Raw genomic sequence first — 27055 nt, 5'->3', positions numbered from 1 at the left:
ACTGCACATCCCTGCTGCGCACCATTTCCGCATAATTAGCGCTCGCACATGAGCGCGTGCACGTACAAAACGTAAGACATTTCCCTCAAACTAAGCTCGATAGGGAAATAAATGCTCCTTTTCTCTTAAACGAGCACGGTGATCCCCGATTTGGTTTTTCCTGTATTTGCTAAGAACAGTCAAATAAAGATCATATTTGAAAAAGACAGTGGAACATGATTTTTTTTTTTTTTTGCAAATTGTTCTGTACTGGGTCTATTTTAGCCAAGATGAGGACTTCAAGCTAACCACGGAACTCTCCGAAAAAAGTGCAATATTCCCACAACCAAGCATTCACGCTGGGAAGTTATTGATCCATGTTGGGCCAGCCTTTTTGTGGAAAAACTACTCTGCGAGTATTTATCTGATTCACTTCAAATTTGGAACAGGAAAAGATTTAAGAATTGGTTCATGCTTAGCGTGCGTATATCGAGTTATGGATGCACGCGGGAAGTTTGGAGAGCACGAAAGAAGCGTAAGCGAGTTGCTCGAGGCGCAGCCGAGAGCACCTCTAGCTTCTTGAGTGCTCTCTAAACTTTCCAAGTGCATCCATAACTCGATATACGCACAGCTAAAAGCATGAATCAATTCTTTTATAACATGGGGACAACAAGTGAGCTTAGGCGCTAAACTGACATGTTTTATTTCTGATTCACTACAACTAGTTCTCACGATGCACGGTGAAGGAAAACAAAGGTCTTTGTTATCCTAACACGCCACAATCAGTTAAGCAACAGTTGAACGAAAACGCTTAACCTGTTCTCTAAAATTTTCAATGAAAAATTCGCTTCTTCGAATTAAGATTATCTGAATGAAAACGTAGCCAAGCAAAGTACGAATACTCAGTGAAAATGTAGACAAGCAAAGCCAAAATACTCACCTCGAAGTAAACGTCTTTGCCAGGCAAAAGTCAAAGGCTCGAAGTAGGATTAGGATTGTTCAGAATATCTTCACATTGTCGAGACTTAATTAAACAAAGGAACTTGCACTAAACGCGGCGGAAATTTTGCAGCTGAAATGAATTGCACACGTCATTTTATGGAGCACGGCCGTGCGTCCATAGAGATTTGGTTCATGATGACGCAATGGGAATTAGATAGGACTAGCGCGCGCGCTATGTTATAAATATTTATGGTAAATGTTTCTATTGTTTTATATTTTTTGTTTTTTGTATTTTTTTCTTAGGGGAAAATGACCTCACAGACTTAAAGTGAATTTTTTTAATATAAAGAGATTGGATGTCGGTTGCTGAAAGACGATCTTGAAACAAACTCCAAACTGAAAAAAGTTCTTCGATATCTTGATTCAGTCCGGAAATATAATACAATGAAATTTGTATAAATTCTATGTTTAGCAACAAATTTTGTCATTTTAACAATTGTATCTCGTGATTAAAATAAAATATTTTGATTTAAAATTTTAGGTCCATTTTGTGACTTCATTTTCCAGCCAAAAAAAATTAAAATGTTGGCAAACTAATACCGCCAAATTTTGTATCTTAAAAGTATCTAATAGCGCTTCAAATTTGTGCTTGCAAGGATAAAATGTTAAAAAGTTATGGTTGGCCCAATATGAACAAAAATTTTCCACCGTGAATCTAAAACGGCTTAAATGAAACGAAACTGCTTATGTGAATAAAAGAAGCTTTACTTTCAAGATAAAATTTTGTGTCTTTCAAGTAACCAAGACTTTTTCTTCTGTATGAAGGTGATTCGAATTTTTAACGCACAACCATTAAAAATACCCGATTTAAGAACATGCTGACGCGTAAACGAGCATGGGGTACTCGAGCAATTTCAAGGGAATTACCTTAAAAGTTTATCTTAAAGTCGGCCTACTTCTTCGGCAAGTTTTGAGAAGTTTCCCTTGGTCTCTACTTTGCAAAATCTCAGAAAATTCCCGATTTAGGTGTCCTTGCCAAATTTTCCATAACTCGGCTTTGCGGGCACTTTTGGACCCGTCGTCTGCAGTAAAATGTTCTCCGATGTTTGCAGTTTAAGTGCAGCATAGTAATTACAAGATAGTGCAATTTGCTTCAGGGTGTTTATTAACCCTCTTTAATCGGCCTACTTTTTGGGCGATTTTTGAGACTTTCCTTTGGTCCCCCCTTTGCAAAATCTCAGAAAATGCACGATTTAGGTATTCTTGGCAAATTTGTCATAACTCGGCTTTGTTGGCACTTGTTGGAATCGCCGTTTCCGGCAAAATGTTTTCAGATGATTGCACTTAAGTACATACTAAATAATGGATAATGCAATTTGATTCGAGGTGCTTTTCAAGCCCCTAAAGTCGGCCTCTTTTTTGCGCGAGGTTTGAGAAGTTTCCCTTGCCCCCCCCCCCCCCCGCCCTCCACCCCCCTCCTCTGCAAAATCTCAGAAAATGCGTGATTTGGGTGCCCTTGCCAAATTTGTCATAACTCGGCTTTGCGGGCACTTCTGGAGCCACCGTTTGCAACAAAATGTTCTGCGATGTTTGTACTTTCAGTGAGTACTAATCAGGAGATAACGCAATTTGTGCCGGGGTGTTTTTAAAGCCTCTAATTCAGCTTACTTTATGGGCCATTTTCGAGACGTTTTCCTTAATTGGTCCCCTCTTTCCAATGGATGCAAAAAATGTTTATAAAAAGTGCTCAATTCAGTTAATTTGAGACGTTTCCTGGGGATAACCCCTTCATCAGTCGGCTGTAAAAGCCGCTAGGCCAGAATCTAACGTTCACGGTACACGCGCGTCCAATGATGCACATGTTATTTGAAACAACCTTGGTGAATTTCGCCGAGACAACAAGCGATGTAACTCGGTTGTACGATTCCGCTAACGAGAATATCCGAGAAAGCTAGACATGCTATTAACAGGCACGATGGCAAGCGAAGCGATGGATTGACAACTATGGCAAAACACACCAAGACGTTAGCGATAACCGAGAATGGAGCGAAAAATGCGTTTAAAACACTAGTGATTAAATTGCTTATATAGCGAAGATGAGCCTGCTGAAAGCAATGATCTGGGAGATGGAAGCAGAACGCCAGAAAATCGAAGGAATTGTTATGAGCCATTGAAAACGATGGTTTCATCTTGAAATAAGACGCGAACGCATTTGAATTGAAATAGCATCGATGCTAATAAACCGCCATATCGCTGTGTTTGTTCGGTGAAAGAGGGCCTGAATTCACTTATTCAAATATTATTATCTTTGCGGCCTTTTTGTTGCTAGAAAAACGTGACAGCAACCCAGTTGTTAAGAAACTGATGTGTCCATGAAGCACTCAACCTAGAATTAATCCCATTTTCAATTTTTTTTCTCTAACATACCCTAACAAACTTCACCGTAATACACAATTCTTTGATAGTTGTTTGCTGTCCTTTTGGTCTTTTAATTACTTTGGCACAATTACTGTCATGCTATAATAAATTATTTTAGTGTAAGGCTTCGAGAACAACACGAGTTTAATAAACAGCCGTCTTTTCCAAATCCCGAGAAATGGTATGGTTGTCACTCAAAGGCTCGAGGAGTTGAACTAACCGAGTAAAACTCAATTGATTGTTGGAGGAACTGAAATTGCCTGAATGCCGCTGCTAAGGTTAGTGATTGCATTAGAAAGCTTGTGCCATTTTTTCGACCAATGAGAAGCGAAGCCAAAACAAATTGAGCCTTGTACGAGAGTCCATAGTTGGAAAAATTCTAGGTCGTATTGTTATTGACAGAGTGAGAAGTGGAGCAGACAAAAGACTCAGGAAGGAGCAAGCTGGTTATAGGCAAGGGAGAGGAACAACAGAGCAAGTCTTCATTCTGAGGAATATCATAGAGCAAGCAAACGAGTGGCAAGCAACTATATATGTGAACTTTATAGACTTTGAGAAAGCTTTCGACTCGGTACACCGGGACAGCCTATGGATTATCATGCGGAAGTACGGCATCCCTGAGAAGATCATAAGGATAATACAGCTGTTTTATGCGGATTTCCAATGTGCTGTAGAGAACCAAGGAGAGAGAGGTGAATGGTTCAATATTAAGACCGGTGTAAAACAAGACTGCAACATGTCTGGATTCCTCTTTCTTATAGTGATGGACTGGATAATGAGAAGAACTGTTGGCAAGGGGAAAAACGGCATAAGATGGAGACTAACAACAAAACTGGATGACCTAGATTTTGCAGATGACGTAGCATTACTATCCTCGTCAAGAAATCAAATGCAAGAGAAAACCTCAAGAATGGACAGGGAAGCCAAAAGGGTCGGCCTAAAAATAAACCTTGCCAGGACCAAAGTCATACGAATCAATGCGAACAATCAAGTACCTATCAGCATAGTGGGTAAAAACATCAAAGAAGTAGAGGAGTTTACCTATCTTGGTGCCAAAGTCAATAAAGAAGGAGGTGGGATGGAGGACTTACAGTCAGACTTTCAAAGGCAAGACTGAGGGACATATATTAGGCTAATTAAGATCTGGAACTCCAAGAGCATCTTTTATTTATTTGTATATTTGCCACACGAAACTTTACAATGATAAAATCAACCAGTAACAATATATATATACATATACACATACATATATATACACATACACACACACATACATATATATGCATACATATACACATATATCTATATATACATATTTTTTGAAAGTGTAGCGAGGATACCCAATAGAAGCTAAAAGCTTATTAACACTGGGCACCTCGATCACCTCGATCGTAAAACAAAAAAATAATAATAAATAATAGCCGGTGGGCGAGTTTAATTTAGTGTCCTCTCGAGAAGAAATTTTTTTAGTGAGGTCTTAAAGCTAGGATAATTGCTGGACAAGGTCAAATTACGAGGTAGGGAATTCCAAACCTTGGGACCTTGATGTAGGATCGTAAACTGCTTAATATTAGTTCTGCAGTAATGTGAACAGTAATTGGCAGCATTCCGCGTATTATACGTATGAATTTGTTGATGAGTAGAGAAAAGATTGTCAAAAGTGTTAGGGAGTAAGTGATTATGATAAGCGTACATAAAACAAGCCACAAGGAAAGCATTTATGTTAAAGATGTCGAGGATGTTAAGGCTGTAAAACAAAGGTCCAGTATGAGCAAAACTAATCAACTCCACCTATGATTCTAACGATACGTTTCTGCAGGAGAAGCCTGTTTAAATTAGAGGGATAATTTGAGGACCATACAATATTGCAGTAGTTAAGATAGGGATATACTAAGGTATAGTATAAGGACAACAAGGATTTCCGAGAGAGATAAAAACGAGACTTGCTTATAATTCCAATGGTTTTCGAGATCTTTTTGGCAACATAACTAATGTGTGACTTCCACGACTTGCTTTACAGAAACATTATCGAGCGTGATGTTATTATTAAAAGTGATGAATTTTTGTTTTGGATGAAACAATATATAATTAGTTTTGGCGATGTTAAGTGATAGTTTGTTGGCTTTGAGCCAGTCCATTATCTTCGTTAATTCATAATTCATATCAGCTATGATCTGATTACGATCTTTGTGAGAATAAAACAGACTAGTGTCATCAGCAAATAAAAACGTTTTTACAACCTTAGATGCATTTGAAGGTCATTAATGTAAATAATAAATAGAAGAGGACCCAAGATTGATCCTTGAGGAACACCACATGTTATTGGCTCAGGTTGCGAACAAACAGCACCAAACTGTACAAACTGTTTCCTATTAGTCAGATAGCTGACAATCTATTCAAGGGCAGGCCCTCGAATAGCATAGCAATCGAGTTTATTAAGAAGAATATGATGATCAATAGTGTCAAACGCTTTAGAAAGATCAAGAAAACCTCCGACAGTTGTTTCATCGAAGAGGCGATGTTATTGGCCAATTGAATCAAAGCCATAGACGTCGAATGATTCCTGCGAAAGCCAAACTGATTATTATGCAAAAGGTTGTAATCTGTCAAAAATCTATAAATTCGATTGTAAACTACTTTTTCGAAAAGCTTAGAAAAGGCTGGAAGAATAGAAATAAGCCGATAGTTTTCAAACCTTTCGGGATCACCTGATTTAAAAATCGGTAGTACTTTCGCAATTTTGAGGGCGTCCGGGAAACACCCACTCTCGAGAGAAAGATTAATAATTTCTGTTAAAGGTTCAAGGATCTTGTCAATACTGAGCTTAATTACTCGCATGGGTATGTTGTCAACTCCAGGAGCTTTATGAAGAGCAAAAGTTTGGACAATTTCTTTAAGTTCGTCGCCAGTGAGAGGAAGAAACTCTAAGAGTTCGTGGGGTTGCCTGGTTAAATAATCATAATAGTTTGCAGCAGTTGGTGCTATTTTGGACGCTTGATTAGGACCAATGTTAGAAAAGTATTTGCAAAAGTTATTAGCAATAGAGTCTGAATCTGTAAGGCATTTACCGTTATTCTTAAAGGAGGAAGGATAGCTTAATGTTTGTTTACGTTTGTTAATTACCTCATTAAGTATATTCCAGGTAGCTTTAAGGTCAGTTTTGGAATTTGCAAGTTTTACATCGTAGTGATTTCGTTTCACAGTTCAGATTAAATTAGTTAAATTATTCTTAAAATCCTTATATGCTCTTTCATTTTCAGTAGTCGGATTCTTAAGAAATTTCTTGTATAGTTTGGATTTCGTATTGATTGATTTCATTATGCCTTTAGTAAGCCAAGGATTACGGAATGTTTTAAGGCGCTTACGTTGAATGACTTTGACAGGAAAACTTGAGTTGTACAATTCGCTAAATGTGTTAAGAAAAGAATCATATGCTGAGTTTACACTGGATCTGTCCAGGTTTCCCCAGTCAACATGATCCAACATGGAACAAAAGTTCTCAACATGTTCGGATTTAAAGTCACGGATTACAATGCATTCTCTCTTTTTAGGAGTTTTGGAAACATTGCTAAAACCTAGGGAAAAAATCGGTAAATGGTCAGATAGGTCGTTTACTATTAATCCATTGTTAGTCAGGCAAGTTAAGTTGTTAGTAAAAATATTATCAATAAGAGAGGCACTATTTGATGTCAGGCGAGTGGGCTTCGTGATAAGAGGGTAAAGTAAGTGAGAAAACATAAGATCAACAAATTCGCCTGTGAGCGGGTGTTGCTCATGATGCAATAGGTCTAGATTAAAGTCGCCCATGACATAAAATATCTTATTCTCTTTGGTGACAATGGTCAACAAGTTTCGCATTGATTCAAGGAACTCATTAACATTTTGATTAGGCGGTCGATATATTGTACCAATTATAATATTTTTTCCCCTGGGGACAATGATTTCAGTAAATACGGCCTCGAAACAATTAGGATATGAAGAGTTGAGATCTTGTCTAACTTTAAATTCAAACTGGTTCAGTAAATAAAGGCCAACTCCACCACCTGTTTTATGTATTCTGTGAACCGAAAGAAAATTATAACCAGGAATGTTGACCAGATCCGAGGTAGACTCATTTAGCCACGTCTCAGTTACTCCTATGACAGAAAAACTGTGATCAAGCGACCCTAACAGTTGATTAAACTTTTCAAAGTTACCATAAAGAATACATGCGTTTAGATGTAATACCGACAGATCAATTTCATTTCGAGCAGCCGTGAGATTATTCAGCTGATCTTCGACAAAGTAATCACAAGTACTGGAACTTCGACTAAAATTTGAATCAGGGTCTAGATCATTAAATTTACCAGCGCGTTGAATATATTCCATAGGATTGAAACGGAGACTTGCTAAGCGATCGGTATCAAAATTGACGGTACCGTGGACATTTTCAAAAATTACAAGATTGAAGGAAAAGTCATCAAGATGATTAAGTGGAAAAATATTTGCTACACAATCGAAACATAACCAGTTAGGAGGATTAGTAGGATTAGTAGAATTTTTGCAATACGCACAAGTATACATATTCAGTTCAATAAATAACAACTGTTACATCAATAAGTTACAAACTTAGCTCTCTATGATTGATCATTGGTACTAGCCGCTGTTGCAGCTGTTGCAGCTTGCTGACCATAAAAAACAATCTTGTCATAGCGAAGGAACGCACGTTGTCCAGCTTGACGTGCTGCTTTCACTTTAGGCCAGAGATCTTTACGAATCATTTTTATACGATCAGAAAAATCTTCGTTGATGTATTTATTAGTACCTAAGAGCCGCTTTCTTGCTTGAAGTACTTTTTCTTTATCTTTGAAATTGAGAAATCTTGCAATTATCATGCGTGGCCTTTGGGACCTCTGCCGTTGACCAACACGATGGGCCCGTTCGATAACAATATCTTCAGGCACTCCAAGCTTTGGTAAAACAAGCTCTCTCAATCGCTTCTCGGTTGCTTCCCAAGTCTTTTCACCGCCATCTTGTTCGGGCACGCCTTCGAAGCACAAATTGTTTCGGCGTGACCTGTTCTCTAAATCATCAATTTTGTCTTGTAAATCAGCAAAATCATTTTCAAGATCCTCTAGTCTCTTCACCGGGTCACTTTCGCTTTGAACTTGACTAGTAGAAGACATTGGCTGCTTCTTCAGATCTTGAACCTCGGCCTGAGTGAATTCAAGACTGTGTTGGATGTCATTCATCTTAACCAAAATGTCGTCGATACGCTTGTTTGTCGCTTCCATGTGCGCCCGAAACATTGCAGAAATGGTAGATTCTTGTGTTTTAAGCAATTCCCTTACATGAGAGAGTGACACAAACTCAAGGTCATCTTCTTCAGCCACATTTTGTTGGGAGCGGGTTTTAGAACGTTTGCCGGCCATGGCGAATTCTGATGCCATGGCGAATTGTCGGCATTCTCCTGTAAAGACCCCTGTCAGACCCGAGACTCCAGTTAAATATCCATCATAAACGTTTAAGGCAAATGTTTCCGTTTCCAGTTGCCTCTCGCGTCCCAATGCTCAAAGACCACTTTTTGTCATTAGGTCTGGACGGATCTCAAGACCAAATACCAGATATCAAGATTTTGTTACTTGATTGGAGAAACTCGTTTAAGTTCTATTCTTGGACTGGATTAGATATTAACTATTAGGATTGATGAACTACGAATTATTTTTGGTGTAATTAGTTTCGTTCGTTTTCTTTCAGCGTGTGCTTATCTATTAACTTTGTTCGGTTTCTTTAGTTTCATTACAGTCTGTATTGATTTGTTTTACAAAGGGAGATGTAGATTATGTGTGAACCTCATGTAATTCATGATTATGTGTAAACCTCATGTAAAATTAAAATATAAGTGCTACACGGCCAACGTTTGTATAAACGTAACCTTTCCTTGTACTTGTACATGTTCATTGCCGTGACTTTAACTTCTTCGGTTCCCATGGCCTGCTCCCGTCTGACCTTGTAGCTCAGTCGGTAGAGCGGCGGAAATCTAACCCGAAGGTCGTGGGTTCAATTCCATCCCTGGTCAGAGTTTTTCTCTGTCCTTGTCTGGGCCCATTTCCATCAGTAGGGCCAACGCTCACATGGTTCAAATGGGATAGAAAATCTAGCACTTCACATTACCCTCTATTCAGTCAACTCATGTAGGAATGTTTGTCATGTATCATGTATTGTTCTCCATTCGTATAAATTAGGTAGCCATGCGTGGTCACAAGTCCCTGTTCCACTTTGAATCCAATAAACTAACGTCTTCTCTCTTCCTACGACTCGACACTCACAATATCGGCTGAAGTGACTGTCCAGCCCACTTTGTCAGCCATGCACAAGATCAAACAACATCTGAAACCGCGCGACGTCTAGCCTTCTATTTTCAACCAACAATCCCTTGTTTATCAATTTAAATGTGACCTGTGTGATGCAAGTTATGTTGGTTACACGCGGCAGAATTTGCATCAACTCACAGACGAGCACAAGAATGCGTCTTCCTCTATTGGAAAACATTTCCGTGTGAAACATTCTTATGTGCCCAATGATCTTACCAAGAAATTTACCATCTTAAGAAAGTGCAAGAAGTTTGACTGTCTTATTTATGAAATACATATTTTTTTATCAATGAACTGAGACCAAGTCTCAATGTACAGTCAGACTCAATTCGTGCGAACGTTTTAAAATCATTTTTAATTATGCTATTCTTGCATGTTTTTTAACACCCCTTTTTTACATTTTTACACTTTACATACTTCTTTGTTTTATATCATGTACTTATACTTATGCAAAAATTTGTATCTTCACTTTTGGCTTGATAATGACAGGAGTTCGGTCGAAGCGTCGTGCGGTGTTGCCGTTGGTTTTTAGTTCAGATTGCTTTCAAAAACCTTTACTTGTAATCACCTATTATTTCCTACAAAAAAGGGAAAATCCTCTACTCGTTAGAGCAAAACTATAAAAGCTTCTATACATGTTTTTACACAGGAAGGACACAGTGTGGCCTGTCACCCCTTGCGTTACTGATCTTAAAAACATATATTTCGCGCAACCTCGTTCCCAGGATCTCTTTGTCTTTGCCTTCTCAACGACAATGGAGACCCTGGGAACGAGGTTGATATTTCGCGTACTTGTACTTCTATTTATTTAACTCTATAAAGGTTCAATTCTCTTAACCTCAGCTATCCCAAAAAGGTAACAAAAATATTAATGCTTATTACCCTGATGAACTGAGCAGATCTTGAAAAGCCCCTTGGTGTTGAAGTTGGAGCTGTGAATGCAAACAAAGGCTTTCCACTTGGCCATTTCATAATTGCTCTTTGGCGTTTGCAAAGAGATTCCAAATCGGATTTGACTTGTTGCTGCAGTCCTGTACAACACAGCGACAAGCTGGCGTATTTGCCCTTTTTTTTTTTTTATTTTTTATTTTTTTTACAAACGATGAGCATGCACAACGGGACATTTTTCCACGTGTGGAGCTGTCACTTCGCCTCAGAGCACTTTGATGATGTCACGGACTCCCTTGGATCTTAATGAGACAAGCAATGGCGGTCGCTCGGTCACGAAAAGCATGCATCGAAAAAGCGCGCTTCCATTTGGAATTTCCAACTCAAATTTGGCAGTCGTAATCATTGGCCTTCAAAAGTCACGAAAACCAAACAACAAGAAAAAGTCAAAATTTCGTCTCAGAAGCATTTTAATTCAGTATACAAATTTCTCAAGAGTAGAATTTACTGAGAATGTACTTGAAATTCCCGGGATTTCTAATACCAACTTTTTCTAATACCTAAAAGTCGTAAAGCCGCCTTAATAAATGCACCCTTGTGCTAGAGATATGGAGAGCATTAAATGAACGGGAATTAATAAAATAGTGTCCCAGAGCTTGATAGGTGTCTTAGGTATTGCGATGATTATTGTTTAGGGCCTGTTCATATGAGCCCGGCTGGCCAGGGCTGGCCTGGTTTCCGAGATGTTGCTTCGCATCTCAATCCTTTGTAAAATCTTCGATATGTTCGCATGAGAAGGCGGGTTGGCTCGGTGGCCGAGACCTTGGGAGCGGGCTGAAAATTTTGTCATATGAACTCTTCATCGCGGTTACCGGGAGGAAAATAATACAATACATTTTCGTTATAAAACGGACATTTGAGAAATGAAATGATGGTAACACCAACTGGGAACTCGGAAAAAATCCGAGGATTCGAACCCACGACCCTCCGTGATCTTGTCGGATGCTCTAACCACTGAGCTACTGGAGACTCTATGGCGAGCAAGGGTGAAATGTGGGTCTTTTACTTGAGCTGCATCACGCAGCTACAGAGTCAAATGACTGACAGCATAGCTCATAACTGCATCGCGCAGTCACCTTTAAAGCATATCTGAGATGCGGCCAACCAACCACCCAAGTGAGCGAATGTGAGAGTGATAAACGCATGAGAAATGCTCGGATTTTTTCCGAGATCCCAGTTGGTTCTACCATCATTTCATTTCTCATGTCTTTATCATTCTCACAAAACGGACATTACCCAGCTTTTACTTATTTTTTCTTCGATAATGAACCTTAGATTGGTTTCATTTGATAGTTATCGTAAAGTCAAAATTAATTTGAGGTTGCTTAAACAAAGAAAATCGCCACGCTTGTTCGTTACATTTCAGGCCTGAATGGTCGCGTCACAATTCTTTCAAAACTTCATCTCGGAAAGCGGGCTTAAAGTCGCCATAAAAAGCAGAAACCAGTTTCATCTCGGTAACCGATCCATCTCGGTCAACCGGGGTCATGTGAAGAGCTCCATGATTGTATGATAATATTGTCAAGTTACTGTGGATATGCATGTATCAGTCCATTAGGCAATTTGACAATGGTTCGACCAAAGTTATTATCAACAAAAGGACTAAAGCAGATGCTACATTGTACTTTGTTTAGAGCAGGTATTCGTCACATTCTTAATTTTTCCAAACAAAAAAAAAGCAAATTAGTCATCCTAGGTAGGGTCACAGATTACCAAGTGCGTTGCTGTTTTTATCTCTGTTCAATTTAAGGAAACCTTGCATTCAGAAAGCCAGTAAGTCCTTCAGAATCTAATTTTCAAGCTGACTATTTAGTAGATGGAAACCTCGGGAGTAGGAGCCTTTATTCGTCAGTCTGGCAAGTTGACTTGGGAAGGAGGGTACCAGTGAAAGAAGTGTACTACTACTATTCCAGATTTAATTCTTCTGTCGTGGTCAGAGTAGGTAAGGTGGCTGAAAACACAGATGTTTACATTTTCTGTTCTCAGCTGACAACGAAAAGGAGGAAATACATTTGCACTGTGACCATTCCTTTCATGAAAGATTCAAGCAGAGAGATGTCAATTTCTTGTTTTCTTGTAAACCATGGTGATTTTTAATATATAAAGTAATTTTCTTGGTAGAATTTTTTAAACGAGTCTCCTTTTTCATGTTATTTGTATCCCTATTTTCTAAAGAAAACAAGGAACTTACTTTTAAAATAAAAAACAAAGATCAAAGATGTGCACCCATGCAGTTGTTCAAAGGCCAGATAGCTTTGTCCGGTGTGTGCTTGTGCAAATGTGACAAAATATCAAGATTGCCAATTTTACGTGTCAACTATACACTTATAAATCAAGTTTCTTAGATTCATATCAAATTGTCAGATATTTATGTCAAACGATATGTTTATACATCAAGTTTTTTTTTTTGTATTCATATCAAGTTCCCAGATATTCATGTCAAAACATCTTTCCCTTACCATTGCATCTATGCCTGTATCAAGCCGACTCTTTCATATTTGGCTAGCCTGCGAGCAGGCTCTCTCTCCTCGGTGGGAGAGAAGGAGAGCCTGCACGCATCCCTTTGAATTTTGAATGCCGCCTCCTGATGTCACGCTGAGAGAGCTGTCAAAAATTAGCCAATCAGCGCGCACCCGAAGTAAACATTGAAAAAAGAACAGAAAACAGAAAGCCACCCGTTGTGTATTTCAATTTGCTCGAGGCAGAAACTCAAAAAAAAACTGTAAAGGAAGGAAGACTTCGCCAGAAAAGCCTATAACAACTATTGCTGATGCTGTAAAGCGTAGCTGAATATTCATTACGGTAATTCGTCGAAGTCCCTTCCGCGGAAAAAATGTTTCGTTCGTTAGGGAAAAATTAAGCACACAAACTTCAAACGACGGGAATCGTAATAGAGAAATTCGTTTTCCCTGACCGCATCTCCTCTGTGTGAGAATCGTCGACCACAACTGCTGCCAAATTTCGGTAAAGCGAAGCGGGGTTATCTTTTTTAATTTATTTTAATGAATCAAGACATTACATACATTACAATATTCTAATACCTACACCAATTTATTTCAAAGGTTTATTGAGTATTTGCGGAGTTACGAGGAGATCGAGCAATCATTTGTGGAGTCGCCTTTTCGGCTTAACCAAATACTTGCTAAAATCGTGTAGAGTTCCTCTGTCGTTCTCTATCGTTAAATCAGCAACAGAGGCAGCCGAAAGGCCCATTTTTGTCCAAATGTGATCAGCGATAATGCTTTGTCGAGGACAGGAAACTACCACGGTGACATGAAGTCGCCCTCGTTGTATTTTGGCCGCTACGAAAAACAGTTGGGAAATAAGCCTTTTTCCGAATCCTGTGGATAACAGAGATAGAACTTCCTTCCTTCCAGTAGAGAAGCCATTGCATCGCGTCGCCCGACCTTTAATTATGTAAAGTTATGGTAAATTGCAACATTCTACAATTTTCTCAGACGCATCTCTGCGAAGCGAAGAGGCTTTCTTATTGTCGGAGCTTGTCACTGGTGACGTCACGAGGTAATTTCATTTCAGCCAATCAGTATTTTGCGTCCAAAATTTGGACGCGACATTCAGAATACAAAGCCTTGCGGGCAGGCTCTCATTCTACCCCCAACCCCAGTCCCTCGGAGGGCCTGCTCGCAGGCTAGTATTTGGCAAAAAAAATTCATGTCAAGTTTTATAAATCAAGAAAGCCTGGTGCCGAGCATTTCAAAAAGGAAGAGAAAGTCTGAGAACCAGCTGTACAATAAACATGGCGAATCTTGTGTGTCTGTGTTCACAATGCACCGAAGAGCATAGTTGTACGTAGGAACGTTACGAGCATCAACGCTGCATCATCGAAATACGTCTTCACCAGGTGGCTCTCAGTTATGACGCCATTGAGCAGCTGATGAAAGCCCTCAAGACAAATCTTGGTGTAATGCCATAACATCCTGGAAAGTGACATCGAGAACAGTACAGCAGGTTCAAACGGCTTCTTTATAGCCCACAGTTTAGTAGCTGCGATTTGGATGGTGGAGTATTGTAGGTATGAATGTGGGATGTTTTAGTAAATAGTTTCACAAATGTTGATTGGGGGCTCACTCTGATTGTGCAAATCAAATATTAATTTGCTTACGACTTCATAATATAGGAAAGTAACAGGCAGAATTTGTGCTTTGACAAATAAAGGGATGGCATGTTCTCTTCGATCGGCAAAATAGATTAAGCGCAGCACTGGCTTTTGAAGAAGCAAGATTTTGTTTAAATACGCATTGGACGCATTGGACGCAATCATGATGCTATGATTTTAATTATTTTTATGAATTTTATGCCAGAATCAACATGGCTTTTCCATATTTTTGACACATTTTGATCGATTAAAACACCTAGGTATTTGATATAACTTTTTTGCTCTAAACTGACTCTTTTGCTTCTTTCACAATCTAAAATACTTATATAGGGACAAAAATGCATTTTTTTCTGACAAGGACGAAAAATTGCAAAATTATATTTTTTTTGTATTAAATGTCAACTTATTTGTAGTCAACCAATCATGTACGTTATTTAACTCTGCATTAACAATTTGTTCGACTGCCTCGGGGTTCTTATCAGCATAAAGTATATTAGTTTCATCTGCGAAGAGATAAAATTTTAGTTTATCGGAACTGAGGTGAATGTTATTTATGTCTTTAAAGTAAAAATAGAAGAGGTCCTAGGACCGCTTCCTGGGACACACCACAGGGAGAAATACGTTTTTTGATAAATACTCTCCAATTTGGATTGTTTGCATTCTATTTTTTAGATGTGATTGAAACCAATCATTTATCAATCCCCGGAAACCGTAAAAGTTCAATTTATCGAGTAATATTTCATGATTGACCGCATCGAATGCCTTTTTTAGGTCAATGAAGATACCGCATGAGAAGTAACGTTTATCCATATTGCTCAGTATTGCTTCGACAATATCAAGTATGGCATGCTCTGTGGAATGTGATTTGGGAAAGCCATACTGTGAGGAGTACATTAGATTTCTTTTGTCAATAAATTCCTTCATCTGGTAATATACCCCCAGTAATAGTTTTCCAAAAAACCTATTAAAATTAAACAAAAGAGATATTGGCCAATAATTCACTTATGTCCAGGTTTGAACCTAATTAGATGCACGCGGATTTTAATAAGCGTCACAAAGTGTCCCCTTGCTCTTCTCGCAAACTTCAACATCACTTGTGTCTCCGAATACAGACAATTAACGTCAAAAAGTGTCCCCCAAATGCTGCCCTTTAAGTAAAGATTAACTGCTGCATTTATCCAAAGCTAAAAATAACGCTAACCTTTACCCTTAAAAATTACCTTATTGTTGAAAATAGGTAGCAAATGCTTGTACTTCAAGGGACACTTCGTGATGCATGTCAAAATCGGGCGTGCATTTAACTAGGGTCAAACCTGGATAATTAAGCAAGCAAGGAAAACTTAAATACACGAAATCACGAAATAAATAAAAAAGCAAGCAAATGGCTAATAGCGTGGGGAGGGGGAGGGCAAAAAGATTTCTGATCTTATTTTAATACAATTAAAAAGTAACAGTCTGTTAGATTTGTAAGGAGCATAACATGACGTTACAAGCAAATTTTTAACTTTGTATTTATAATTGATTCTAGTGATAAATTTGGTTACTACAAGTGAACTGTTGTTTAGTTTACTTACATACAAATAGAATTTCATGAAAAGGAGGGTGTAATTGAATTTTCTCACTGGCTTCATGTATGTTGGGTGATAAAGGTGGCGAAAAGCATTTGTTTTGTATCTGGTTGAAAGTTGAAACCGTGCTGAGTGTTAAACCAATTTATCACTTTGCATGCGAAGGTTTTGGTAAATTCGCAGTCGATAAAGGTGTGATTTATGGAGTCTGGCTCACCACAGTAGATGCAGTCACTGTCTGTACTTATCCGATACCTGCAAAGTTCTTTCTTTGTAGTAACAATCCTATGGATAAATTTGAATTGAAATTCTTTCAACTTATTTTCTTTGCATGTTTTCGAAGCCGTTTCAAAAGCATCTGTCCAAATCTCAGTATCTATTGAAATATCACTTTTCAATCTTTCCGGTCCAGTATGGGGTCATTGGTGTTTCTTAGCGACAAGTAGGGGATAATAGTCTCTTGCCCTATATGTTTCAAAATTGATTTGACTTGTTTTATTCAGTAAAAAATATTTCCAGTTTTCTCCGTAATTGAAGCTCGAATTGTATCCTAGGGCTCGCGCTCTGTTCTTCAAACGCACAGGGATTGCACTCAAGATTTGATAGAACTGGAGAAAGTTTGTGTTACAACGGTATTTGGCTTGAAATACTTGAACAGTTAGGCATTTGACATAACTTTTTTGCTCTAAACTGGCTCTTTTGTTTGTTTCACAATCTAAAATACGTATTTAGGAAGAAAAATGTATTTTTTTTTCTGACGAGGACGAATAATTACACAATTAGATTATTTTGTATTCAATGTCAACTTATTTGTAGTCAACCAATCATGTACGTTCTTTAACTCTGCACATTAACAGTTTGTTCGACCGCCTTAAGATTCCTATCAGCATAAAGTATATTAGTATCATCTGCAAAGAGATAAAATTTTAGTTTATCGGAACTGAGGTGAATGTCATTTATGTAAAGTAAAAATAGAAGAGGTCCTAGGACTGATCCCTGGGGCACACCACAGGGAGAAAAAAGGTTTTGTTGATAAATACTCTCCAATTTGAATGGTTTGCATTTTATTTTTTAGATGTGAATGAAACCAATCATTTATCAATCTCCGGAAACTGTGAAAGTTCGAGTTATCGAGTAATATTTCATGATTGACCGTATCGAGGAATATATTAGATTATTTTTGTCAATAAATTCCTTCATCCGGCAATATGATAGTTTTTCAAAAACCCGATTAAAATTAGACAAAAGAGATATTGGTCAATACCATAATTAGAAGGGTCGGTTTCGTCTTCACTTTTATATATTGGCGTTATTTTAGAAATCTTATGTTTTGAAGGATAGGCACCAAGCGTAACAGATAAATTTAAATTAAGAGAAAGTGCTGGAGACATGATGTTACACGAACATTTAAGCAGTTGTGTAGGGCAGGAGTATAAGCCACTGGATTTATTATTTGGTAGAGATAACATTTCCTGTTTAACTTCTTCTGGTGTAATGGGTTTGAAAAAAAGGGAAGAATCAAGTGATTTTTGTTTACTGAGATAATTCATATAACTATTTTTCTTTGGCTGTTTGCTTGCTAGTAAATTGCCAACATTTGCAAAATGTTTATTTTGGATATTTGGTAATCGAGAAGGATTTTCAGTTATTTGATTGTATTGCTTGGGTCCTTCAACTTCGTTAACAGTCTATTTTTTTTTCTCCTTTGGTTATCTCATAATTCATTTATTCCTTAACATGTCTTTTGCATATTATTTATATTTTCTCAAGGGTATCAAAGTAATGCTGTATTTTACTCAAACGAATAAGATAAGTAATTTTATTTCTATTTTATATTATGTTATTCTATTTTATTATATTCTATTTTATTTTTATTGCGTCTTCCCTACACATATTTTCAACTTTTTTCAACTAACTCCAGTTTTCAAAGGTTGACCCAGCAAATTACTTTCTGTAATAGCTAAACAAACATGATAATGTAATGGATTTGATGATAAAAATTACGGGCAGAAACATACTTATTAAAGACAACGTTTCGGTGTCCTCATGACACCATTATCAGGTCAAATATAATATTTTACAGGTAACTCGAATATTAATGTTCAAGATTAAGAGAAGATCTCAAACATAAACAAATCAAGCCCGCGTTGATCAACGAACAATCAGTAGTTTACAAATTTGAATGTGGCTGGTGTGATGCCAGCTATGTTGGTTACACGCGTCGACATCTCTACCAAAGGATCGATGAGCATAAAAGATCTGGTTCAATATTCAATCACAGCCAAAGTCAACATCAATCAAGAACAATAACATCTGACATGTTTCGCATTCTTAAGAAATGCTTATGCAAATTTGATTGTCTTGTGTATGAAATGTTCCTTATTCGCGAGCACAAACCATGTCTGAATATCCAAAGTGACTCGATAAAGGCAAAACTTTTCACCTAGCCTCTAGGGACTTTGAACTTAATCTTGAAAATTAATATTCGAGTTATCTGTAAAATATTATATTTGACCTGATGATGGTGTCATGAGGACACCGAAACGTTGTCTTTAATAAGTATGTTTCTGCCCGTAATTTTTATCATCAAATCCATTACATTATCATGTTTGATAGGAATTCTTAAACGGGACAATGAGCTAAGTTTGTTTAGTCGTCTTGAACATATTAGCAAGAAACAGATAAATTGTCAATGTTCGATTGAATTCCTTCGTCTCTGTCAAAGCTTCAACCTTACTCCAACATTCGCTGAAGTTAGTCACCAAGCAAAAGGAAAATGGAAACAGTCCTCCAAAGATTTCAGTCAAAACGTCATTGCTGAAGAAATACGCTTGAAATGTCAACAAAACACAAGACTGTAAGAAGAGATAAACAAGATCTATAGTGATGTTCGTCATTCCTATAGCACTATACGCTACTTGAGTACTCTTCACATATTAACCAAGCTACGTGAGAAACATTACAAAGATGTTATGTTCGGCCATGTTAAGAAACTATCTAGATTGATGCATAAAACTGTTGATGTTGATGAACACGTGAAAAACATCTCTTCTTACAAATTATCGTTCTTTGAGAAGCTTGTACTATGTCGTGGTTTGAACTTTGCGTTTCCGCGAGACGTTCTACCTCTCGAGATCAAGGTTGGCTTTGAAAAAGCTTACTGGATGCTGGAACCTAAACTCTCTGATGACCAAAAAGAACTGGCTGCCAGCACTTTACGATCTATTGCATTAAACTACGTCAAGACTCGCCTAAGACTCTACAGAGAGCAATCAAACGTCTGAAACAGCGCGATGATATAATTGTAACAAAGCCAGACAAGGGGACTGGTGTAGTAGTGATGGATAAATCGGAGTACTTGAAATTGCTAGCCGAAGCTTCAATTAATGATATGTCTAAGTTTAGAAAACGTGACATGAAAGACGCAAGACAAGGGGACGTCCTCCCAAGCACTACCATCCTCTCTTGGAGAAAGAGAAACTCGTTGGTAATGTAATTCGAAAGATTCTACCTAAACCTGTAGCTGACACACTTTGTCCAACTGGTTCTAGGCTTGCTCATCTATATGGTTTACCGAAAACACATAAACCGACGTTATCGATGAGACCCATTCTGTCAGCCACCAAGACCTATAATTACGACCTAGCAAAGTGGCTCGAAGGAAAACTGAAACCGCTATCCATCAATGAACATACAATCACTGATACATTCAAATTCGCAGAAGAAGTTCGCAATACTTCATTTAACGACAATGACATTATCGTATCGTATGACGTAACGTCCCTCTTCACTAACGTGCCTCTTGATGAAACTATCAGTCTTCTAGCGGAAAAGGCTTTTACTAACAATTGGTTTAATGCCACATATAACCTCAACATCACAAAATCCGACCTGATTGAGCTTTTAAACATCGCAACGAAAGATCAGTTTTTTCAATTCAATGGCGAACTTTACGAGCAGTCGGAGGGTGTGGCTATGGGTTCTCCCCTCGGTCCTCTCATGGCTAACACCTTCATGTGTAGTCTTGAAGAACAACTTGGGCTCCAGAACAAATTACCATCATACTACAGGCGCTACGTTGATGATACTTTAACTACCATGAAAGATGAAGTTTCTGCCTATTCTTTTCTGCATGCTTTGAATGATCTCCACCCATCGATTAGCTTTACTATGGAACTATCAACTGAGAACACTCTCCCTTTCTTAGGCATGGTCCTAAGAAAAGACGGTCAGAATATTACGACTAGTGTATACGTGAAACCGACCAATACGGGTCTATTGTTACATTATAATAGTCACGTTGATAATCGTTATAAGAAATCCTTAATTATTACTATGCTAGACCGAGCTTTCAAGCTATCATCTAACTGGTCATTATTTCATGAAGAGTGTAGCCGCCTCAAGACGTTATTCCTACAGTTGGCATATCCTGAACATCTTGTTCACTCTATGATCTCCAACTTTATCACTTCCAAACAAACACCAGCACCTCCACGCAAATCTACACCTGACCCGCAATCAGTACGAATTGTTCTACCGTTCAAGGAACAAAGATCAGCTTACTCTGTGCGCAAGCAGTTGAAAGATCTTGGTAAGCTGTTAAACATCGACTTATGCCTAGTCTTTACTTCTCGAAAAATTGGAGAAGATCTCAAACATAAACAAATCAAGTCCGCGTTGATCAACGAACAATCAGTAGTTTACAAATTTGAATGTGGCTGGTGTGATGCCAGCTATGTTGGTTACATGCGTCGACATCTCTACCAACGGATCGATGAGCATAAAAGATCTGGTTCAATATTCAATCACAGCCAAAGTCAACATCAATCAAGAACAATAACATCTGACATGTTTCGCATTCTTAAGAAATGCTCATGCAAATTTGATTTGTCTTGTGTATGAAATGTTCCTTATTCGCGAGCACAAACCATGTCTGAATATCCAAAGTGACTCGATAAAGGCAAAACTTTTCACCTAGCCTCTAGGGACTTTGAACTTAATCTTGAAAATTAATATTCGAGTTATCTGTAAAATATTATATTTGACCTGATGATGGTGTCATGAGGACACCGAAACGTTGTCTTTAATAAGTATGTTTCTGCCCGTAATTTTTATCATGAAATCTAATAGCTAAACATTTTGAGAAAGCCATTTTCAATCAGGTATATAAATATGAGTCAGCGAATTGAAGCTACTTTCGAAATATCAGTCTGGCTTTAGACCCATGCACTCTACCCTTACGGCTCTTATTGACATGAAAGACAATTGGTATCTTATTAACATGGATGATGGCTTAACAAATACCATTCTTTTTATTGATTTAAAAAGGCATTTGATACTATAAGTATTGACCATGAGATAGTTCTGTCAAAATTGGAGCTGTATGGGTTTAAAGGTGCAGGTTTTAATTTTTTTCGAGACTCGTGACCTCTGAGGCAGAACTCAGGTCACAGTTATAAACAACGTAAATTCTGAAACTACTTACGTTGTGGGGTGCCTTAAGGGTCTATCCTTGGCCCGCTGCTATTCCTATTATACATGAATGACCTTGACCTAAAACATCCTATCAGACGGAGGATGTATGCCGATGAAACTAATCTCACTCCAAAACCCCTGAAGAGTTGATTTCATCCCTCGCTTACGATCTAAGCAATCTGAAAAAAAAAGTCTTTAGTTAATGTCCTCAAGAGCAAGCGTCTGTTTTCAGGGACAAGACATAAAATCTCTCTGCTCCCAAGTGAACCTCACATCTGCCTTGATGGGCATTCAGTTATTGGAAGAGTCAATACGTACAAATGCCTAGGCATTCAGGGAGATGAAACACTCTCGTGGGAGGCTCATATCTCTGAAGTCGTCGGTAAAGTTGCTGAGGTACTTGCCGCCCAGAGGAGGATAAAACCAATATGTTCCCAGAGTACCCTAATAACGATTTATAAGTCACTAATTCTACCACATATTGATTATTGCAGCGCTGTGTGGGCCTGCATCGGTAATAATTGAGCCAAAATCTAGAGAAATTACAAATTAGGGCAGCACGCGTAATAACAGGGTCTGATTGGGAGGTCAGATCTACACAGATTCATTGTGCCCTCAAATGGAAAAGCCTAGCTGACAGACGTGAAAACGATATTTCAAATCTTTAATATTCAAATACAGTAACTACTGAATAACTTTGTACCCGAATACCTGCGTCTGAAAAATTTGCCAGCGTAAATACCATTTACACACATAATCTTCGGGGCGCCCAACATAACCTGTTTATTCTGCAGCCAAATGTTTCCGTTATAGGGGCGCAGTAAAGCCTGGTTTCCATGTGATCTGCAACGGTCTGCGATCGGTCTGGGACACAATTGCCGATAGGTCTGTTCCACGTCGCAGACATATGGAAACATTTGACCCCGGCGTCTGAGACGATCTGCGGCACACGGTCTGGGTGATCGGGAACGTTGACCTGACCATTACGACGCTTCTGACTAAGACAGTTTTTAATGGAAACGCGTGTCTGATATGATCTGTTACCTATCGGCGACACACTATTGTTCGCCTTGAAACACGTCCAATCAGACTTGAAGTAAGTGCGTGCCTTTTTCACCTCACTTCACAGAGGATTAGTGGTACGCTTGTCTGCGATCGCTTCAGTTTTATATGGAAACATTTTCTTGCGGTGCTTACGATCATCTGCGATAAGACTGACGCAGACAGCTTCCGATGGTCGCAGACCGTTGCAGATCATGTGGAAATTAGGCTTAACATAGACCAGTGTCTCAGCTGATGCTAAGCAGGTCTCACTACTTTAAATAGTTTTATTCTGCTACTGCAAATTTAAAATTAATTTTATAGTACTTAATATAAGATATTTCAACGATGCTTGTAATTTTTAAGTTTAAGATTTTAGGTACTCCTGGCATTATATTTGTTAGTGTTAATGCACACAGCTCTTGAGAGGACCACTTTTTAGTGAAAAGGGTCCCACGGTTAAATAAAGTTTCGTTGCTGTTGTATTTTCATCCCGAATACCGGCAATCTGGACTTGAGAGGAGGCCATCCTTTGGACTCTCCAAGGAGCATTCAGAGAGGGTCGTATAGATCACATGAACGGATATTTCCGGGTTACTTGGACTTGCTTCAAGAACCCTATACCGTCTTCGGCAATTTCCTATTTGGGAGCCGAAGACAGAATTTCTCGAATGATGTCATCCAACGCGGTATCTGCTATACTGCTATATTGTACTCGTAATCAGCTTCCTCGTTGTTATGGCAGTACAGGATTTTCAGTCGCAACAAGATTTGTCTTAAGGCATTTATCAGTTTCTCATTGTCATAACCGAGAGTGAGAGTCCTATGAAGACGTGTTTCGATGACTAGAATGGTTGATATGTTACTAGTTTGTAAAAGTTTCTTTGCTCTGCTCTACTCTACTCTTCTCGACAAGAACTTAGCTTGATCATCATTGCGGGGTACATTGTGAACAAAGACAAGATCAGTTTTCGAAGAACTCTTCTGCGTTCGGAATGAAGAGATTCGCGGCCACCAGATGTTGTTTATTGTACGGCTGGTTCTCAGACTCCCTCTTCCTTTTTGAAATGCTCGGCACCAGGCTTTCTTGATATATAAAAATGTTAACGTTAACTTGACATGAATTTTTTTATCAAAAGTAAAAACGTCGGCTTGATATTGACATAGTTCCATTGGTAAGGGAAAGCTGTTTTGACGGGAATATCTGGAAACTTGATATGAATATAAAAAACTTGATGTATAGATAAATCGTTTCACATAAATCATATGTCAATTTGATATGAATATGAGTAACTTGATTTATAAATGTATACTTGACACATGGAATTGGCAATCTTGATACTTTGTCACATTCGGACAAACATACCGGTAGATAAGTCGCTATCTAAGGGTCGATTTACCCGATACGATTTTGTCGCATACGACAAAATGGTACCGTGTAAATCGGCCCTAACAGTTTCAGTCTGTGCAATAATTTCAGTATTTCCTTCTGTAACCATGAATATGCACATCCTAGGCATATCTAAGTAAGGGTGTGTATAAAAACCTTGGAGAACGTTTAACGTAAGGTAAAGTCTGCTTACGATCCAAGTGGCCCATTAGGCCGGAGCTTATCCTGGTTTGTGTAGCATGAAGTGACTAGGAGTATCTCTACTCAATCGGTAGCCAATGAAGCTGACGTAACACTGGCGTAACTGGGTCGTATTTACGACCACCAACAACCAACCAAGCAGCACAATTCTGAAGGTGAAGCCAATAAATAGCGAATTACAGTGGTCCAACTTACAACTAGCAAACTCGTGAATTAGAGTGTCAATATTCGCTTGAGACAAATATCGCTTAATTCTAGCAATATTCCTAATGTGAAAAAAGCAGATTTACAAATAGTAGCGACGTGAGACTTAAGTGTCATGTTGTCATCGAAGACGGTTCCCAAGTTTCTCACGGATGAAGTAGGTACTACATGCTCATCGCCAACAAGTGAAAGATCAAGCTGTGGGTGAGGGCGGTGTGGCGCTCAAATGACTAGCACCTCCGTTTTACTATTATTAAGCTTATAATAAGCTTATTAGATACTTAGCATCCACTTATTTATATCACTAATTCAGGCCTCAATGCAGGAAAGAGCAGAAAGTTTGTCAACCATCGAAGACGACTCAAATGAAAGATCAATTTGCGTGTAGAACGAAGAGAAAACACATCCCGTGAAATCTAACTATGTCCGCCAACGGTGACGTGTACAGTTAATATAAAATAGGTCATAAGACTGAGCCTTGAGGTACACCACAAAAAAAGATCTCAACTAGTGGACTTTCCATCCCGAACCATCACAAACTGCTTTCTATTAGTGAGTTGAGATTTAAATCAGGAAAGTGCTTTGCTCTTATTACCGAAACGATGTGACAATCGCTGCAAAAGAATAAAATGATCAACGGCTGCAGATAGATCTAACAAAACAAGGAGAACAGAGCGGCGACTATCAATAGCTCGCAGGATATAATTTTGAACTCTAAGCAAAGTTGTTTCAGTACTATGCAATTTCTTGTATGCAGACTGGAAAACTTCACCTAAGATCATTATTTAAAGTAGAGCTAGTTAACTGATGAGCAGCAGCCTTTTCAATTAATTTAGAAGTAAACATTAGATTCGAAATGAGTCGAAAATTACTAAAAAGCTCAAAGTCAGAATTCACCTTCTTCAATAAAGGGATCAACAGCGCTTCCTTGAGAACATCCTCAACAGTTCCTGTCTCCAACGAAAGATTGATCATTTTAGTAATCACGGGCAGAGGGTCAAAAAGGCAGAATTTGAGCACACACACAGGAAATGGATCCAAAGCACACTACTTTATAGAACCAGTCTTGATAAGATGATTCACTTGTTCAACCGACACCTATTCAAAGCTGGTCAACGTAACTGAAAAGGGCAGTGGACTGAGTCTGAGAGGAAAGGTGCCGCATCGCAAGCATCACTAGAGAGGTTATTACGGATATTTTGCTATATATTAAAGAAATCTGCGAATTTCTTGGCTCAATCCACATCAGAAGAAGGAGGATAGCTCAGTTCAGCTCTCTTGTGCAGAAATTTATCCACAGTTTGAAAACAGTTTTTACAGTTCCAGACATTTTTTCAAGGCTTAAACGCATTAACAAGCATCTTTTCGGACTCCTGTACTGCTTTGACCGAGCGACGAGGTCCTGGGATGACGACGCAGCAGGAGTAACTCACTTCCCATTCACGCGCTATACTACTGACACAGTAAGTGACAGTATAAGTTGTTATGTATTAAATAATTCTCTTTCGATACACTCCGCATTATGGGATAACTGTGCATTCCTCTTCAGTACTTGAGGTCAGCGGTCACACTTCAAAGCAACCATTGTCATGCAAATGCACCATATATAAACAGCCTAACGTGTGACACAAATCCATTCTCCTTTTCGTGCTTTCTTGTCGGCGGTTACGGTACTAATTTAGAGGGGATTTATTTCCAACTACCGAAATGGACAAGGCACTCAACGAGTCTACAAATATATCTACGCTCGAAGCGAGCGATGTGAACATGCCCGAAGCGGGCGAGAAACTCGAAGCGAATGACAACATCGACGATTTTGAGGTTGATATTGAAGACCTTAAAAGCCAGTTGGGGTTGCACGAACTGTTTTCGTCTATGGAGTCAATGAAGTCTCTTATCTCCCAAGTAACGGCTTCGAAAAGGCCAGCTTCTGAACCTTTAGCTGCTAACCTGGCCAAACGAAGTTTAGCAGCGACGGCTGACGAGTCACAACCTACACGTGTCGCCAGCGTGACTGATGCTGGCTCTTTCGACCCCTCACAACCCATTTCATGCACTGATACAACTGCTGAAGCAGCAGAGCTGGACCTGCCATCAATCTTCGATGACTCGGATGCGAAAGGTCCCAAAGTGAGTGAGGTCTTAGCCTTAAGAGTAAATGAGGCTTGTACGAAAAAAGCATTGGATTCCAAGCTGAAGGAAATTGAGGCTAAGTACAAAGCGCCCGAAAATGGTGATTTCTTGTGTGTACCGAAGGTCAACCTTGAATTCTGGTTTGAGTTAGCCAGGCAGGCAAGGACCAAGGATCTTGCACTGCAAGAGGCCCAGAGAGGTATTACCAAGGGAATACAGCCAGTTATTGAGTTAGTAGAAAAGATCTTGAACGCTCAAAAGACCAAGTCGGAATTGAAGCCCGACT

The 27055-nt window shown here is 38.7% G+C and overlaps 2 protein-coding genes across 2 annotated transcripts in view; both read left to right on the top strand.

The window, feature by feature from the left end:
* The first annotated feature begins 19925 nt into the window (after window positions 1-19925).
* Window positions 19926-22318, top strand: LOC137989353 (uncharacterized). The gene is made up of 3 exons (XM_068835173.1): window positions 19926-20916; window positions 22033-22196; window positions 22295-22318. Exons 1-3 carry the CDS (start codon window positions 19926-19928, stop codon window positions 22316-22318), a joined length of 1179 nt encoding a protein of 392 aa, XP_068691274.1.
* Window positions 22319-26328: 4010 nt separating this feature from the next.
* The window catches only part of LOC137989352 (uncharacterized), a 4131-nt gene continuing 3404 nt past the window's right edge, over window positions 26329-27055 (top strand). The window contains exon 1 of the mRNA XM_068835172.1: window positions 26329-27055. This exon is cut by the window's right edge and continues 419 nt beyond it. Within this exon, the coding sequence (XP_068691273.1) occupies window positions 26344-27055 (712 nt within the window). The 5' untranslated portion in view covers window positions 26329-26343.

This window comes from Montipora foliosa, unplaced genomic scaffold (assembly GCF_036669935.1).
Source record: "Montipora foliosa isolate CH-2021 unplaced genomic scaffold, ASM3666993v2 scaffold_456, whole genome shotgun sequence".
Classification (NCBI taxonomy): Eukaryota; Metazoa; Cnidaria; class Anthozoa; order Scleractinia; family Acroporidae; genus Montipora; species Montipora foliosa.
Note: the sequence above shows the minus strand (reverse complement) of the source record. Positions and strands in the feature narration are given on the sequence as shown.